Raw genomic sequence first — 18,577 nt, forward strand, 5'->3', positions numbered from 1 at the left:
TATAAGCCAAAATAAATTCTTTCTTAAGTTGCTTCTTGTTAGCTATTTTGTGACAGTCACAGGAAAAGTGGCTGGTATAATGAATCAAATCCTGAAGGAGACAAGGGCAAGGCTAAGATCTGGGCTCAGGGATAATGAGAACATTATGGTGTCTGCTCTGTCTCCTGAAAGGTGTGAGGAAAAGGACTCACAGGAAGTCCCCCCAAACCCCAGCCAGTCTCAGTACCCTGGACAAAGGAAACAAGAACTGTTTAAACATGTAAGACTGGAAAGGATGGGTATTACCTGAGATATAATGTGAAACCCCACATAAATTCTAAAAGAGCACATGCAATTAAAAACTTTGAGGACAAAACAGTAATATGATAAATAGGATGCTACAAAACAGATCTTCCTTTTATCTTCATGAGTCTATGAATGAAATTTACCAGCTGTGATGCATTAGAACCTATTGAAGCACTTGATTAAGTGCCCCACAAAATCTTAATTAAAATGTTCTTGATGGAGTTTTTCCAGCCAAATGAATTAAAAACTAGAGGAGAGGCTGTGAAAGGGAAATGACGAAAAGGAAAAAATAAATAAACCTCACTCATGCCAAGGTATTTGACCAGATAATGAGGGTCGGTTTACACAGAGATGTCATGATGTCTTCCTAATGTGAGTCTGTAATGTCCACAAGACCTTAACAGACTTGCTAATCACACTGGACATACAGACCGTGTCATGAATTCCAATTGAGTGTCAGAAATACATATGACTACAGAGACGAACCTCAGGGGAAAAGACCTAGCCTCTAGGTGTGCACGATGCTGCAGAGATAACTGACTTTCTTTCTGTCACTACCATGAGTACCAAAAGGTGGCCAAAAGCTAGGAAGTGACAGCTTACAATGTCAGAGAAATAGAAAAATGACTTTGGGGTAGATCCCAAGGTGACCTTAATATAGTATCAAAGCAAAAAATAAATTAAGCAGCAAAACTATAACCTAGAAGTACAAAATGAGATAGACATAAAGAAATCTAGGAGGGATAGCTGGACTAAGTTCTCCCACAAAGAGTACTGATTTCAATCTTTTGATAGCATGGACTGTGGTGCACTAAGAAAAATGTGCTGTGATTAGCAATACTGTCTTGGGAAAAGGCTTCTGCCTAGGTAAGCATCAGACAACCTATCATTCATGAATAAGAAAGTTGGGAGACCTACAAATGACACAGGACAAAGAAGTAAAGTCATTGATCCTGAACTACATTTAGTGGTCCTTGATGGAACAGCTAGCCCAAATCTATACAGGACTAAGATTCATAGAAGTTGTCATTGGAACTGGGTACAGCAAATTGATAACTTGTTCCTTCAGTGATACAGAGTCTTTATTGTCTGTGCCCTTCTCTGCTCTAAAAGTTGATAGTTTATTCACTGTATAACCTTCCTTCTACTGACAGCTCTAAAGCATTCAACTATAGACACTAAATGATTTAAGACCAGCTTTACAGCACTAAATTAACAGATCACTACTGTTAGTAAATGACTCATTAGGAACTTCTTATATTTATAGCCTCAAGCACATCATACTAAGAGACATTTCTCCACAAGAATTTCAGAAAGCACTGGAAATAATAAACACCTTTGCATGATATATAGTGCTTGAGGAAAAGGCACCAGTGTCTCCCTCAGCAAGAGTTTACTAAAAGCTCAGTAATACAGCAAAATGTTGGGCAACTCTGGCTCATTTGTCTCTATTTCCTACAAACATCTCTTTCTAAAATAATCACCGTGGGTGACTGACTGGCTCGTAAATCTACTCAGTCAGTCCCCACTCCTCCAACTGGGTTGGAAGATAGACCTTTATGGCTTCTAACCATTTATCTACTTTATTACTTTCCTCTAATAGACTTTTGAAGTTTTTCTTTTCATTTAGTTCTATAAGCTGAGGCTCTTTATTAATGATAGAAGGCACAATGAATTTAGCTATGGAAAAATACATCTGTGTTTCTTTAGAAACAAAAGGATTAAGAACCTAGGCTTTGGTGGAAGAATACCAATTCTATTTGTTACCAGCTGTATTAACTCTAAGTACAAATTTTGTTTTGTTGTCTTGTGTTTTAAGGCAGTGTATCCATGCATAATCCAGGCTGGCTACAAACTCATAGCAATCCTCCTGCCTCCCAAGTTCTGGGATTACAACCATGTATCCTCATACTAGGCTTAAATATATTTTCTTAGGTCAAGAATACAATTTCATCATCTATAAAATGTGAATACCATCACATAGTTGCTGAGGAAATTACCTAGGATAAAACATACAAAGCAAAATGGTAAAAACATGTTGCACAAGTACAAGATGACAGTTGCCTTCATCAATATTTTCAGGCAAACAAATTATTTTACTGACTGTGAAACACTTAAAAGGAACAGAGAGGTTAGGCTGCTGACTGGCTCAACCTGGTCTTCATATACTGTACCATGAATTCTTGTAGCAATACTGTGGAACACATGGCAGTTGTGGTGCGCATCTGATTGTCAGTCACCGAGATACATTTATTCTGATATCGGTGTTCCTGTTTGGTCACTACAAGAAAAAAATCTATGAACCACATGTGAACAGCAAAAAAAAAAAAAAAGATGCTGTTCAACTGTCTATAGGAGCCAGTGAATAATTTCATTTTGTTTTGAGATAGAACCTCCATATGTAGCCCAAATTCACATAAAAGTTGTGATCCACCTGCCTGAGCCTCTCAAGTTCTGGGTAAAAAGATGTGCATCAGCACACTCAGAATACTCTGTCTCACTCTGAAAATAACTAGTATCCTGAAAAATGATGAGAAAATTCTGTCATCTGCTTCCATCTCTGTTAGTTTGATACAACATTTGGTTGATATTAATAAGGGAACAATGGTAAATTGTTAAATAAAATCCATGCTATGAAGTGCATATTTTGTGTTAATAATCAATGTGTTATGAATAACAGTGTGAAACAACATGAAGATACCAGTGTCGTATCATACAAGATAGCTTCAATGTTCCTCAAGCCCTCTGTGCCTTAATCTTCATTCCTCCACCTCCAATCTCTGTCAACTCCTAACTTTTCTACTTCCCCCATGTATATTACATCTATGTATGTCTCTCTTAGGGTCCTCATTGTTGTCTAAGTTCTCTGGGATTGTGATTTGTGAGCTGGTTTTCTTTGCTTTATGTTTAAAAAGCACTTATGAGTGAGTACATGTGATAATTGTCTTTCTGGGTCTGGGTTACCTCATTCAAAATATTTTCTAGTTCCATCCATTTGCCTGAAAAATTCAACATGCCATTATTTTTTTCTGCTGTGTAGTACTCCATTGTGTAAATGTACCACACTTTCCTTATACATTCTTCGGTTGAGGGGCATTTAGGTTGTCTCCAGGTTCTAGCTATGACAAACCATGCTGCTATGAACATAGTTGAGCACATGTCTTTTGTGGCACGATTAAGCATCCTTTGGATATATACCCAAAAGTGGTATTACTGCGTCTTGAGGAAGGTTATTTCCTAATTTTCTGAGAAATCGCCACACTGACATCCAAAGGAGCTGTACCAGCTTGAATTCCCACCAGAAATGCAGGAGTGTTCCCTTTACCTCACAACCTCTCCAGCATAAATTGGCAACAGTGTAAGTCATCTTACAGGTGCAAGATGAAATCTCAGAGTTGTTTTGATTTGCATTTCTCTGATGACTAAGGATGTTGAGCATTTCCTTAAGTGTCTTTCAGCCATTTTAGATCCCTCTGTTGAGAGTTCTCTGTTTAGGTACTCTATTTCTTTTTATTGGATTATTTGTTCTTTTGATGACCAATTTTTTGAGTTCTTAGTATATTTTAGAGATCAGACCTATGTCTGATGTGGGGTTAGTGAAGATCTTTTCCCATTCTGTAGGCTGTCGTTTTGTCTTGTTGATGGTGTCCTTTGCTTTACAGAAGTATTTGGTTTCGGGAGGGCCCATTTATTAATTGTTTCTCTCAGTGTCTGTGCTGCTAGGGTAATTGAAATAGAATTACACCACTTTCCCTTTCCTTTCCTCCCAATAACTCTCCCTTCCATATCCCCTCTTGCAAGTTGATAGTTTCTTTTTCTTTATTGTTGTTAAATATGTGTGTGTACAAAGGGTGTGTGTGTGTGTGTGTGTGTGTGTGTGTGTAAACAGAGACAGGCTTAGCTCTGAAGTCTATGGCTCAGGGAACAGGGGTAGTAAGAAACAGAACAATTAGGGAGTCTGCTGTGAAACATCTCTCCTAGAGATGGCTACATAAACAATCCAGAACAATAGCTATACCAATGTACATGTTAACACAGAAGGGGAAATTTTTCACAGGGCCTCACTCCTAGAGAAAGGACTGCAGGCAAATAATGACTGCTGGAAGAAGGAAAATGAGCTGCCGTAGGAATTTGATTTTATCAGATTTTGAGGACTATCTCTTCATATTCTTGCATACATTATTATTCATTTGCGATTTTGATCCAACAATACTTTAGTGAATGTAGGAAGAATTCTTAGTTTTCAGTATGTTCGTTCTTTTCTGAGACATGAAGATAAGCTTGATAGCTTCTGAGTGTCTTACAACCTAAAACGGGATCTGTACAATCCTGATTTTCAGTTTCCCTTCCTTATTTTCTCATTTCTTCTTGGCATGGAGTTAATTTTTCTTTTCTAAATGCTCATTTTTTTCACTTTAAAGAATTTTTCTTTTTCCTAAGTATTTGATACCAATTTCCTCATAAATACCACTTCCATTGCACCCTACAGATTTTAATTCTGCCTCCTTTCTTCATATCTATAATCTGACAGTCCTTTAACCTGTTTCTGCTTAGAGCTAGAAATCCATCCCAATCCTACCAGTCTACCCTAAACATTTTTGCTAGATTCACATTTCTAAAATCTCCTATTGATTAGGCATAGGTAATCAAATTAATTTCACTTTCTTTAGCATGGAGTCAACAAACCTTTATGCTCTTCTAAATGCATCTTTTGCTTTTTCTTCCATGAGTTCCCAGAACAATGCGCCCATAAGAGAACATTTAATAGGTATGGCAAAGTTCCTATATGCAGTATGCAGTACAGAAGCTGCTTGATGTGGGATTCCCCTCTGTACACTGTGAATATGTTTTATTATCATTGGTTAATAAAGAAGCTACTTTGACCTGTGGCAGGGCAGAATAAAGGTAGGTGGAGAAACTAAAAGAAGGTGGAGTCAAGGAGACACCATTTAGCTGCTGAAGGAGACAAGCACTGGACAGAACCTTGCCAGTAGGCCACAACATCGTTGTGATACACAGATTAATAGAAATGGGTTAATTTAAGATGTAAGAGCTAGCTAGAAATACGCATAAGCTAATAGACCAAGCAGTGTTTTAATTAATAGGTTTCTGTACAATTATTTCAGGTCAGGGCAGCTGGGAAACAAACAAGCTTTCATATACAGCTGTTCATCTTAAAATGTTCCTAGTAAGGTAGAACAGAATTTTAAATTTAATCTTCACTTTTTTAAATTAACAGGTCTCATGTATATACTGACAACCTTGTTGGACAGGGCATCCCTCTACAGAGGGATTGTCACCATTCTGAGGATAATAAGTAAAATTTGTAGACTAACTCAATGCTACTGTGTGCACATTTGTCTAATAGCCCATAGTATTCTAACATAATAAGGAAATAAGCAAGATTCTGTAACAATCAATAAGGAAGAAATTGAGTTGTTCAGAGAAAGCACAGGTTATGCCCTAAGATCCTCCATAAAAATCAGTAAAACCAGCTGTTTTGAGAAAGAAAAACCTCCAATTAAAAAATTATTCTAGTAAGCTCTTTGATAGCAGGGACTGTGTGTTGCTACAGTTTTGTCTCAGCTACAGTTCATAGCAAAGTGCTCAGTACACACACAAATTTGTACATTTGTTGAATAAAAGAAAGAAAGAATGAAAAAGAACAGAGAAGTGATATACAAGTCTATCCCTAGTAACTAAGCGTACCTAAGTTCACATCTTGAATTAGAAAAAAAAACAAATTAAGAGGTAAATTTCAATACTAAAATTATTAGCTCATATCATTTCTCAACTTTTAAAACAGTAACACTTAAAAAAAATCTGTGACAATAATTTCCAAACTCTTTAACTCAAAGAAAGCTTTTAAATTCTAGTTAAGCTTAAAATTAGTTAACTAATGGGTAATGTTCATATTTACAATATTAAAAAATTAAGTAGGGACCAATGAGATGTATCAGTAGATCCAAACTGTTTGTTGCCCAAGCCCGGTAACCTGAGTCTGATATCCAGAACCCATGTAAATGTAAAAGTAGAGAACTGACTTTACAAATGTGTCTTCTGACCACTGCACCAACCTTACACACAAATGATAAAAACTAAGGTAAACAAAACTTAACAAGCATAGAATTCACTTATTGTCACCATATACCATCACATGTGTGAAACTTCTGGGAAAACAACTACTGTCTCCTCTGTAAGAATGAGAATTTGTAAAGTAGCATACTAGTATCATTCTGAAAACACAAAAACCTCATGGATCTTTCCCAGAAAGGAGGGCATTCTAGAGTTGCTAGCTCTGTTTTAGACTGGAATGCAAAGGAGACCAGCACTGATATCAGAGTGCCTATCATCAGCAAAGCAGAAACCAACCAACCAACCCATGGTTTTTCAAGCCATTCTAAGCACATCACAAAACAGTCTCTTGCATTTGACTTTTAATATTGCTCATTGTCACGGTCTCTTTTTCATAACATGTAAACTTAAACCTAAAGGTTTTCTCTTGTAAAGTTTCTGATTATGCAAGTAGGATATTGAAGATAACTAGAAATGAAGCTATAACTTAGACCTCATAAAGGCAGCAAAGTATCTAACAGTGTCTGACACAATAGTCTAAGTGCCCAATAAATGCCTTCACAGATTTTCCAAATTTACTAACTTAAAAAGAACAGAAGGGTACATGCTCTTATAAAGAATTGTAGCAGAAATAGCAATTCACACCTGAAGTCTCAATACTAGTGAGTGAGTCTTAAGCAAAACTGTCACAATTTTAGAGCCAAAGTAACTGGGTAGGAACTAAAATGTGAACATCTCCATCACATCCAGCTGTGAATTCCAATTACTTTCTCTGCTTCCATTAACATGGAATACCATTTCACTTTGATTTGGGTTGCAGTAGTAAGTCAGTTATATGGGACTTGATGCTTTGCCATATTATATGAGTTCCTGGCCTGAGCTAAAGTATCAAGAATTCATGTGGTTTGTGATCTTGAACTGAAATAGAAAAATATAGCCAAGAGAAATTAAATTTGCTATTATATAGCTAACTGAATTGATTGCTAATTAGTTCAATTATCTATAAGGAAACAGAATTATTCATAGGTAACATAATTTGATCACTGAAGCAGCGAAAACAGCTTTACTGAAAGTGGTCAGAGACCTTCATACCTTTTAAGGAACTAGGATCTCTTTCCTTGTAAATGACTTAAACCATTCCTGTTTACTCAAGAAAAATAAAATCTACCAGAAAACTGAAAAGATACAATAGCAGTAGGATAAAAAACTTTATTTTCTCAACTCTTTTTATATTTTTATTTTTTAAAATATGCAGATATGTGCACACGTGAATGCAGGTGCCCACAGAATCCAGAAGAGGGAGTGAGGAACAAGAAAGGGCAGTGGGAAGGGGTGAATAAAAAAACAATCTCCTAATGAAAGCTTTCTGTGTGCAAATTCCCTGATAAGGTGGCCTGCTTATCTCTATTTACAGGTATTAAGTATTTGAAGAAGTAACAATTATTACTTTACCAAACACAAAAGAGTTACTATGGATTGAGTGGGTATCCTAAAGCAGTGGTTCTTAATCTATGGGTTGCGACCCCTTGAATAACCCTTTCAAATGAGTCACATATCAGATATCCTGCATATCATATACTTATATTACAATTTATAACAGTAGCAAAATTACAGTTATAAAGTAGCAAAGAAATAATTTTATGTTTGGCTCACCACAACATGAGTAACTGTATTAAAAGGTCACAGCATTAGGCTGAGAACCACTCTTCTAGAACATACACTGGCACATGAGCTAGAGCTTCATCTGTGCAAAGTCCAAATGTACTGAACTTCTACCTCATAGACAATGAAAATGGGGACCCAGTTCATTCACAGTAACACACCCAAGTATGGTGAGTCTAGTGCCTGCATACAATTCCTTACCTGACCTATAACGTTCATCTCGAGAGCCTGAGGATCTTCGGCGGTGGTATCGAGAGGCTGAGGAAGGAGTGACAGGTGCCCTTCGCTCTTGAGGCAAAGCTTGGTCCACTCCTGGATACAAGATAAAACAGCAGAATGAGGGTGAGGCTGTTCTCAGTAGCTACACTAAGGAAACTTAGTTACAATAAATATTTACTCATTACATTCCTATCACCTATTAGACTAGGTAGTGTTAAGAAACCTGGAGGTCACTCTGCAGATCAACAGGAAGGTGAGACATAAGCAAGGCTGAGCCCTAGAGAAGTTCTTCTCATTGTGGGGAGGCTACAGGCAAGTGATTTTCTTATTATAGTGTCCACCAAAGCATGAAATCTAAGACATAGGATTAAATTATGTTTTTTTTATTTTGTAGAATGAACAGAAAAACCATAAGCGCCCTGAGAAACTTTAAAATTACTATTATCAATAAAGCCAACTTTAAAATAAACCTTATAAACTATTTGTATTTGATAACTGGTAAGTTATCCATTTGTAGCATCAACTTTCAGCTTTTGACATTCCCAATTTCTAACTCAGGAAACTTGCTCCATTTAATGCTAAGTAGATGAAGATGTATTTTATGAATTATCAAAAATGTTACCTTAGATTCAAAGACAAACCTGACCCTTCTATCAACTACTCAGACTATTAGACTGACATAACACAGCGCCAAAGGACACACTGTAGAGGAAACTAAGTAGCATGGGAAAGAGTCCATCTTTACAGTTCTAACATAAATTGCTCCCACTGAGTACTAATGACAATTGTTGCTTCTTTAGAAAAAAAAAAACAGTGATAACTATAAGACATAAAACATAAGCTACCAAAAAAGTCTGAATTTAAGTAACAATTTGCTCTCAGATGAGCCTAGTTTAATATTCCTTATCATATGTCAAACTTATGAAGCCAAGTAGTTCTGCATTGGGCTGACATTTACATTTGGGTTTACAGCCCTGATTTATTTATTTAGTTTTTAATTAATTTTTTTCCAGTCCAATCATAGTTCCCCCTCCCTCTCTACTCTCCTCCCAGTTCCTTCCCCAACCTCTGCTACCCTGGCCAACCACTCTTCTTCCTTTCTCTTCAGAAAAGAGCAGGCCTCCTGATGTGGGAGAATCTTCTGTTTTGAGTTGATTTCATTGGTTAATAAAGAAACTGATTTGACCCTTTGATAGGACAGAAAATAAGGTAGGCGGAGTAAACAGAACAGAATGATGGGAGGAAGTGAAGCAATCGCCATGCCTCTCCTCTCTGGTCAGACGCAATGGAGCCAGCTGCCAGGTCAGACATGCTGAATCTTTCCCGGTAAGACACCACCTCGTGGTGCTACACAGATTATTAGAAATGGGTTAAGCAAGATATGAGAGTTAGCCAAGAAGATATAATGGGCCAGGCAATGTTTATATGAATACAGTTTGTGTGTTGTTATTTTAAGTGTAAAGCTAACCATGCGGGAGCCGGGCAGGAGGAAAAACAGACCTGCTTGCCTGCCCACTACAACCTCCCATATATATCAGCCAGTCATGGCATATCAAGTTACAGTAAAACTAAGCACTTCTGCCCTACAAGCCTGGACAAGGCAACCCAGTAGGAGAAAAAGGTTCCAAAAGCAGGCAAGAGTCAGAGATGGCCTCTGCTCCCACTGTTAGGATCCGACAAGAAGACCAAGCTACAAAACTGTAACATATAAGCAGAGGGCCTAAGTCAGTCCCATGCAGGCTTCCTGATTGTTGGTTTGGTCTCTGTGAGACCTAGCTGATCCTGTGGCTCCTACAATTCTGCCATCCCTGTCTTCTGCAAAATTCCCCAAGCTCTGCCTAATGTTTGACTGTTGGCCTACATCTGTTTCAATCAGTGACTGGGTAAAGGCTCACTAACGACAATTGATATCCCTGACTCTTAGACAGCATGTAGGCTTTTCTCTACCACTCACCATAGTTTCTACTACTTACATGATCAGGATTATGTTGAGATGATAAAAAACCATAAAGTCATCAGAATGTGATTAATATATCCCCATATAATTTGCTTTTTAGTAACTGAGTTTAATATTTATACCTTTCTATTGTCATGCTTTCAATGTACCTATTTGCTGATAATTTCAAAATATTCCAACTGAAAAACAAAAGAAACCCTTCCCATACTATCTTTTTCTACCCCTAGTCATACACTCACAATCTAGTAATTATTTTTCAGTTCATTTTTTGTTTGTTTACTTGGAGCCCCTCCTCCTCTAACCTGGGTCACTAGACCTGTCATGCCATTTAGGATCCCTTTCATCCTGAACTTGCTTTGGTTTTGCAGAATTTTAGGTCACTTGTTCTTTGAATTCATCCATGTCTTTCTTCTCCTCATATTTTAAAGAAGTATCTAAAGTAGATTCTTTAGAAAAGATAAAAGAGAAATAACACATAGCGGTCTTAGGTATCCCCAAGGGTTGTCTTTCTACTGTAACAGGGATAGGCCCTGAATATTCTAGGTGAAAAAAAAATATTCTAGTATAAAAAATATGTTTATACTTCTTGTCTTTTATTTTCATTATTTCCCCAAAGTTCATCATTACGATGCTATAGTTGTTACACTGTCTCTTCTGTGACAACTCCTATAATTTCCTCTTAAGGAGCTGATAGCCAGTTCACTCTTGTGACAGAACACTATGGATCTCTTTCAGATAGATCTTTTATTTGGGTTGATTGAAACCTTGAGTGCACTGGCCATAGAGAAAATGCCTCACTCTGTGGCCGAGACTGTTTTCAGGACAGTGTAGCTGCTCTGACATAGTACCTTTGACTCCAGGATTTGTCTGATTCTGTCCACAACTAGAGCCTTGTTAACATTAATTCCTCAGAGAGTATACATATCCTTAAGGACTGAACAGAGGTATCCACCATTTCCTGTAGGTTGTTTCTTTCAGTGACCTGCTGAGTGATACTTAGCATCTGAATGAATAAATCTGGCTTTCCCTTTGCTAAGTGACTCCGCTACTTTACATACCATTACCACTAGTCATTGTTGTTCACATTCTCTTACATTCTGACTGGCATTTTGGAACAGAGTTAAACACACTTCCAAGTTGCCAGGTTCACCAGCTGTAAATATCTGTACTCTTAATACTGTCTTTTTGTCTAGTTCATGAACATAATCTCCTCAGAACTACTCTTGCCCTTTACCTTTTCTCAGGATCCATAGTATACAGAGCCACGACTACTGTCTAGTTTATTGATAAGCCTTCTATGAGTGCCATCAGTAAGGCAATTTTGCACACTTGCTTTCATGAATTCAAATCAGTCTACTACAGATGTTTAAAAAGAGAAATTAATACAACTATGCAAAAAAGTTCCAACAGGTTGCCAATAACAAAATATAGTTTAAAATAGTCAAGATTTTAGTCAAGATTTCATTCATTGTATTTTATCTGACCTTGTTTCAACCAAGATTTGAAAAAAAAAATCAACAGTTGAGTATGTAACTTTCTATAGAACTGAACCTGTCACCATAACGGCACTTGTATGCTCATTCTCTTTCTCCAGCATAAGGCAACTGAGCAATCCAACAACACAAATACGAATAACTAGCAAAGCACTTACAGTTTGGTGTTCACCACTAAGGAGAACTCAACACTCACTGAAGTAGTTTAGGGAACCATGACTGAAGACCAATTTTCAAAAAGCCACACAAAGACCGGCATTCTCACAACAGCAAGTGTAGTAAGAGTTAAAAGGCTAATGTGTATAATCAGAGACTGCCTGTTCATTTCCCGGCATCCCAGACCCAAATAATCACACAGAAACTATACTAACTACAACACTGTTTGCCCAATGACTTAGGTGTATTGATAGCTAGCTCTTACATCTTAAATTAACCCATTTTTATTAATCTGTGTATCTGTATAAGGCTGTGGTTTACCAGTAAGGTTCTGGCGTCCTTCTTCTTTGGCAGTTACATGGCGTCTCTCTGACTCTGCCTTCTTTCTCCCTGCATTCAGATTAGTTTTCCTGCCTAACACTATTCTGCCCTGCCATAGGCCAAAGCAGTTTTTTTTTATTAACCAATAGTAATAAAACATATCCACAGCATAGAGAGGGGAATCCCACATCAAATGTAAGCACTGGGAAAGAAAGCACAATGAAACAAAAAGGGTAACTACCCCCAGTGTGCAACAGTCAGGCATATGAAACCATTGATTCTCATTTGCTTAAAAAAAGTGTCTATCCTGAATCCTTTCTTCCACAATATTTATAAGGCAATTATATGCAAGCCATATGACAAGCACCAAGTCAGCTCCAGGGCCCACAAGCATGAAGAGGCAGAACCACACAGATGAGACAGAAAAGCGTAAGTAATAGTTTAGCAGCCTTAGATCTCACTCTTCTAACTATACACTTAGCAACCTAGGTCTCTCACTTGTATGGACTATGTGCTCACATCCTCTTCTAATACTATAAGTAGCAACTTAAGATCCCCATCTTCACTGAGCTATATTCACACCCCTCTCTGGTACAATGGAATAATTTCTCTTTAATGATCATGAAACTTGGACAAGTTCCATTAAAATACATTTCCAGTATAGGAAAGGAAAGGCTGGGGTCTGAAACTGTTTTTGTTTACCTATGTAATAAAGCAAACTATGTCTTCAAAGTAGAACCCCATATTTATGATCTTATATGCTTATGCATAATTGGATGTGCATAGTATTTAAATCAGATGTTGTCAAATACAGTGAAGTAATAGTTTAGTCCCAGCACTCAGGAGGCAGAGGCAGGTGGATTTCTGTGAGTTCAAGAAAACCTGATCTACACGTAGTAAATTCCAGGCCAGTTAAGTCTACTGTGTGTGTCTGACTGTCAGCCTGTTCCCTTGTATCAGATGCATCATGAGAAGGGACATACACAGTAGCAAAGACTTAGATAATCCAATTTGTTGATCAAAACAGAAAACCATCCATCACGCCCCAAGTAATCAAACTCTTCTTTTCCTTAAACAGCGCTAAAGGAGACCTAAACAAAACCAGGTTCTTGAACAGTTTCTTACTATCTTGCAATGTGTTTCTTTCCTATGCATATGATTTCTTTGTTGTTGAAGAGTTACCTAGCTACTCTTCAGTCTTTGTGGGCTTTTATTTTATCCTTGAATAAAAGATTAAAAACCTGGATATTCCAGGCCCTGGTATCTGTGACCTTGGGCAAATTCCTTTAGCTTTCCTAGGCCTGGCTTTCCATCTGTACTTGAAAACTAACAACAGGTAACACTTCATATCACTGGCTTAAGGACTTTATTAAAAACAGGAGATGAGTTCTGTTATTTCTGTCATTTTGTTGATGAGGTAATACAGACACAGTAGTGAAACTTAAACACTGTATCACTCTTAGATCTAAGTTTTCTCTTAATTCAGAATTGCCTTTGTGTTTGTATTAGGGCCCCCCTCCCAGTTGCTCACAGATATCTCTCCTCCAAGCACAAAGGATTCTGGACACCTAACTTTATGGTCTTGATGACCACAAAAGCAAGCACCAAATTCATCCATCTCGAACAGAAGACACCTCCAACTGTAGCCCACCCTCCTCTTCCAGCTGATTTTCTAAGTCAAACAGAAATTGTGATTCTTTCAAAATTTTGCCTTGTCTCACTAATTTCACTTCTATAAATGCCTTACCTACCCATCAGATTTGGAAATATGAAGACAGAGGTGAGAAAAACAAGAACATCATTAATTTCTTGTCAATTACTTATTATCACTAAAGGATTCCCCAACAAAAATTTGTTATAGTGGCTATACCTAACCAATCCAACAACTGCAGATGAATAAACACTGCAGTGTCTTTCATGAGCACTGTGCTCAGGCAGACATTAGACACCACAATAATCCTAATGTTACCACTAAGAATAAGACACAGGTGGGTCACCCATCTGTCTCTCTAACTTGAGACTCAATAAGTTAGAGGGCACAAGAAGAGAAGGAAAGCCTCAAGTTATTTAAAAGATTATGGGAGGGGGGATTTCTAAATTTATATTATAAAAGAAATATACTAGAAATGTTTGTCTTCAAATACAATTTAAAGGGCTGGAGAGATGGCTCAGTGGTTAAGAGCATTGCCTGCTCTTCCAAAGGTCCTGAGTTCAATTCCCAGCAACCACATGGTGGCTCACAACCATCTGTAAAGAGGTCTTGCGCCCTCTTCTGGACTTCAGGCATACAGACAGAATACTGTATACATAATAAATAAATAAATAAATAAATAAAAAATACAATTTAAAATGTCATATATATGAGGAATATTTTAAGAAATATTTGTGATCCAGAAAAGAAGACTTTGATCCAAACTGGTCTGAAAAGTTTGGACACTGAATTCCTTGAATGAATTACTCTGCCTCTATATCTAGGATTTCACATGTGTCATAGAAAGCTTCAGTGGACAAAAATTCTCAAGTGCTCCCAGGGCATCCACTGGAACTCACCTCTCCTGGCTTCTTCCCTGGCACTGAAAATAAGCTCTTTGCTGGAGCCCAAAAGCTATCATAGATTGTGAGGCAGGTGGAGCCTGTCTGAGATACTCTGTAAAATTGCTGGAGAATTTTTCCTATTTCCAGACTTGCCAAAAATGTTTCTGAATCAAGTCCCACTGTCTTCTAGCATCTCATTATAGTCTCTGGATCACACCCCAACCCCTGTTTGTACAGTATGTAATTAAGGACTTGCTCAGGGAGTAAAAAGTACTTGTATGATTAGGTAAGGCATTCTCTATATTTGCTTTGCAGTAACACAGATGAGGTCACCACAAAAGAGAAAATCGAGACTTCTTTCTGAACACCTTAGTATTTACCCTACCATGCAAACCTAATTCTTTCATCATTGTTGATGGAGGAAGGTCATTGGCTAATAAAGGCACTGCCCTGGCCCATTTTATTGGTTAGGACATAGGTAGGTGGAGTAAACAGATCAAAATGCTGGGAGGAAGAGGAAGTGAGGTCAGAGACTCCACAGCTCTCTCGGGAGCAGACGCCTGAGAGAGATGTCATGCCCCGCTCCCGGCATGAAGCTCCGACCCAGGATGGACTAGGCTAGAATCTTCCCGGTAAGACCGGTTCGGTTCTCACAGATTATTAGAGATGGGTTGATCGGGATGTGAGAATTAGCCAGTAAGGGCTAGGGCTAAAGGGCCAAGCAGTGATTAAAAGAATACAGTGTCTGTGTAATTATTTTGGGCATAAGCTAGCCGGGCAGGCGGCCGGGGGTGCTGAGAACGCAGCCCTGCCGCCCTTATTACTTCATATGGCGCCCCACGTGATGGACTAAATCCACTTAAAAAACCTGAGAAGGCTTAAAAATAAGGGAGAGAGACTTTAACACAGATTTTTGCTGTTTGTTGGTGGCGTGCTGTAGAGAGATTTCCTGATTCGGCAACAGTAGCAGAAAAAACACTGTGTCATTTTAAAGCGCGACTTCCTGGGGCTGTGCCGCCATTGCGATCTCTGTCTGGCTCCTGCAGGAGGCAGAGCTTTTGAATAGAGCATAAATGGAGTAAAGTGCTACGATTAGTTTGATGGCAACTAGACTCGCTGTGTTCTCCGGTCTGCTCTGCTTGCCAGAGGCAAGCAAGCACCTCATCTAAGAGAGGCTTCCTGACTCAGCTTTAGCTGCAAAGCCTGCAGCTCATTAAGAGGTCCTGCCACGAAATACTTAAAGGGTGTTGATGAAAAGCTGAACGCATGCTTTTCGGTTTTCAGCCGTAGCAGGAAAAAAGCTGCGCCGTTTAAAAATGCTGGCTTTCTGGGCCATCCTGCCAGGGCAAACTCTGACTGTTTGAGGCAGGAGGGCTGGCTACCAAGAGAGGACTTGAGTGTTGTCTGTTGTAGCTCACTTGCTGGCAGGGACCTTGAAATGCCATACAGTTGTTGCAGTAAACATGCTACAGCCTGTATATCCGCCATGAGGCTGGAAAGCTAAGGAATGGACTGGATCTGGCTGGCAAAGCCACGCCTTTAGTCCTACTGAGATTGCTTGGTAAATTAAAGATTCATGTGGTCAGAAAAAGAGAGATATACAGGAAAGAGAGATTCAAAGACAAAGAAAATTTTTAAATGGTTTACAGTGTGTTAAAAATATATGCAGACTAAAAGTTGAAGTTCTTAAAGTAAAAAACAAAAAAAGGAAGAGAGTTGTTGTGTGTGGTAACACACGCCTTTAATCCCAGTGCCTAGAAGGCAGAGACAAACAGATCTCTGTGAGTTCAAGGTGTAGCAGTGTACACCTTTAATCCCGAATGCCTGGGAGGCAGAGACAGGCAGATCTGAGAGTTCAAAGACAGCCTGGTCTACAGAGTTACTTCAGATCAAAGATACAGAGAACCTGTCTCAAAAAGCAAAGAGTTAAAAGTAAAAATAAACAAAATAGAGGTTAAAACACAGCTGCACAAAGATGGAAAATACACAGAGAATTTTGATACTGTATGCTATTATGCTCTCTTTGAATTGTTTGAATGCTGAGGAAAGAGCAAAAGCTACTAAAAGATATTTGTTTATAAATGCTGCTGAACTAATCCAACATAGATATTTTGAATTTGTATCTAAGGATATGATACTTTGGAAAGGAGTTTCTTATTTTGTTTTCACAGAGGATGAGACGCTGTTCATTTCTTCTATTCCGATTTCGTATAATGGACCACGTCCTCCTGAATGGTTCCTGTGCACGCCTTCAGAAAATTGCTTCGCTCAACTGCCAACTGAGATGAAACTAGCACACAGGTTATACCATGAAAGACCTAATTAACGACGCCCCCATTCAGCAGGAAGCAGTTTGGAGAGAAATAACTGCGCCCATATTCCCAAAAAATGTTTATAAATGTTCTTTTACATTTAAAGGGGGATATGATATAGATATGAATAATTTACATTAGTATAGATTTTGCTTTATTGATAGAGATTTAAGGTGAATTTTGTTATATGTATAAGTGTTTCTGATTTTGATTAAGGTATTGTGATTGTGTAGTTCATTTAAATATGTACTGTATAATTAAGAAATATAGGTTAATGGATAATCATCGATAATAGTAAAGCTTGTAGTCATGTTAGTTAGATTTTCTAGATATATAGAGATATATTTTAGATAGACATTCTTCATGTCTTTCAAAGATTACAGAATAGGACATTTAATGTTTTAATAACTGAGGACTTTTCATGACAATGAGACACTCTGCTCCTGGCAGCACCAATGTACTTCAAGAGGAAGATGGGCATCGAAGAGGCACCTTATGGAGTTTGATAGCCATTTGGGCAAGAAACTGCTCTTGCCTGGACTATTGCATAAACTGGACACAGAGAACCCACAGAGAGAGGACTACTGAACTTGCCTAAGGTGAGATGATCTTTCGGGGTTCCTGATTCATGAAAGAGTCTGTGAGACATTCTGCAGGACACAACAGATAGTGACTGAACTGACTTTGAATTTTCCTGCTTTATGGAAATGTCTGCTGGATACCATGGGCCTGAAGGCTGAAGATGGATGCCCCAACGGTACAGAGGAACTTTGGATGACTGTCCAGGCAGCGAGATGTCTCTGTCATTTCTAGAGTTTTAAAAGTTGCTTTTTTTCTTGTTTGCTTAGGTAGTATTGTATCTTTCTGGAGTCTTTGATGGAGTTAAGAATAGTTAGTTATAGTTATAGTTTTCCTTAGTTATGATAAAGATTATTGTAACTTTTACTTGATAACTGTTTTGTTATATGTAATTTTGCTATGTTAAAGTTAAAGCCTTTTTTTTTTTTTGTTTAAACCGAAAAAGGGGAAATGATGGAGGAAGGTCATTGGCTAATAAAGGCACTGCCCTGGCCCATTTTATTGGTTAGGACATAGGTAGGTGGAGTAAACAGATCAAAATGCTGGGAGGAAGAGGAAGTGAGGTCAGAGACTCCACAGCTCTCTCGGGAGCAGACGCCTGAGAGAGATGTCATGCCCCGCTCCCGGCATGAAGCTCCGACCCAGGATGGACTAGGCTAGAATCTTCCCGGTAAGACCGGTTCGGTTCTCACAGATTATTAGAGATGGGTTGATCGGGATGTGAGAATTAGCCAGTAAGGGCTAGGGCTAAAGGGCCAAGCAGTGATTAAAAGAATACAGTGTCTGTGTAATTATTTTGGGCATAAGCTAGCCGGGCAGGCGGCCGGGGGTGCTGAGAACGCAGCCCTGCCGCCCTTATTACTTCACATTGTTATTTCCATCTCATCTTTTACTAACACGGAGCTATTATGTAATACCATAAATTTTGTATTATAATTATAGTATATCGGTAAGGGAATTCATGAACTAGCAAAGCATGAATG

The 18,577-nt window shown here is 38.3% G+C and overlaps 1 protein-coding gene across 6 annotated transcripts in view; it reads right to left on the reverse strand.

The window, feature by feature from the left end:
• The window catches only part of Dip2c (disco interacting protein 2 homolog C), a 366,894-nt gene that overhangs the window by 137,525 nt on the left and 210,792 nt on the right, over nucleotides 1-18,577 (reverse strand). For all 6 annotated transcript variants that reach the window (XM_041630651.1, XM_041630650.1, XM_041630649.1 and 3 more), the window contains one exon: nucleotides 8,224-8,334. In XM_041630651.1, coding sequence (XP_041486585.1) covers nucleotides 8,224-8,334 — 111 coding nt within the window. The remainder of the gene's footprint in view (nucleotides 1-8,223; nucleotides 8,335-18,577) is intronic.

Source organism: Microtus oregoni, unplaced genomic scaffold, assembly GCF_018167655.1.
Source record: "Microtus oregoni isolate MIOR12 unplaced genomic scaffold, Mior012 000035F_ref0000213, whole genome shotgun sequence".
Lineage (NCBI taxonomy): Eukaryota > Metazoa > Chordata > Mammalia > Rodentia > Cricetidae > Microtus > Microtus oregoni.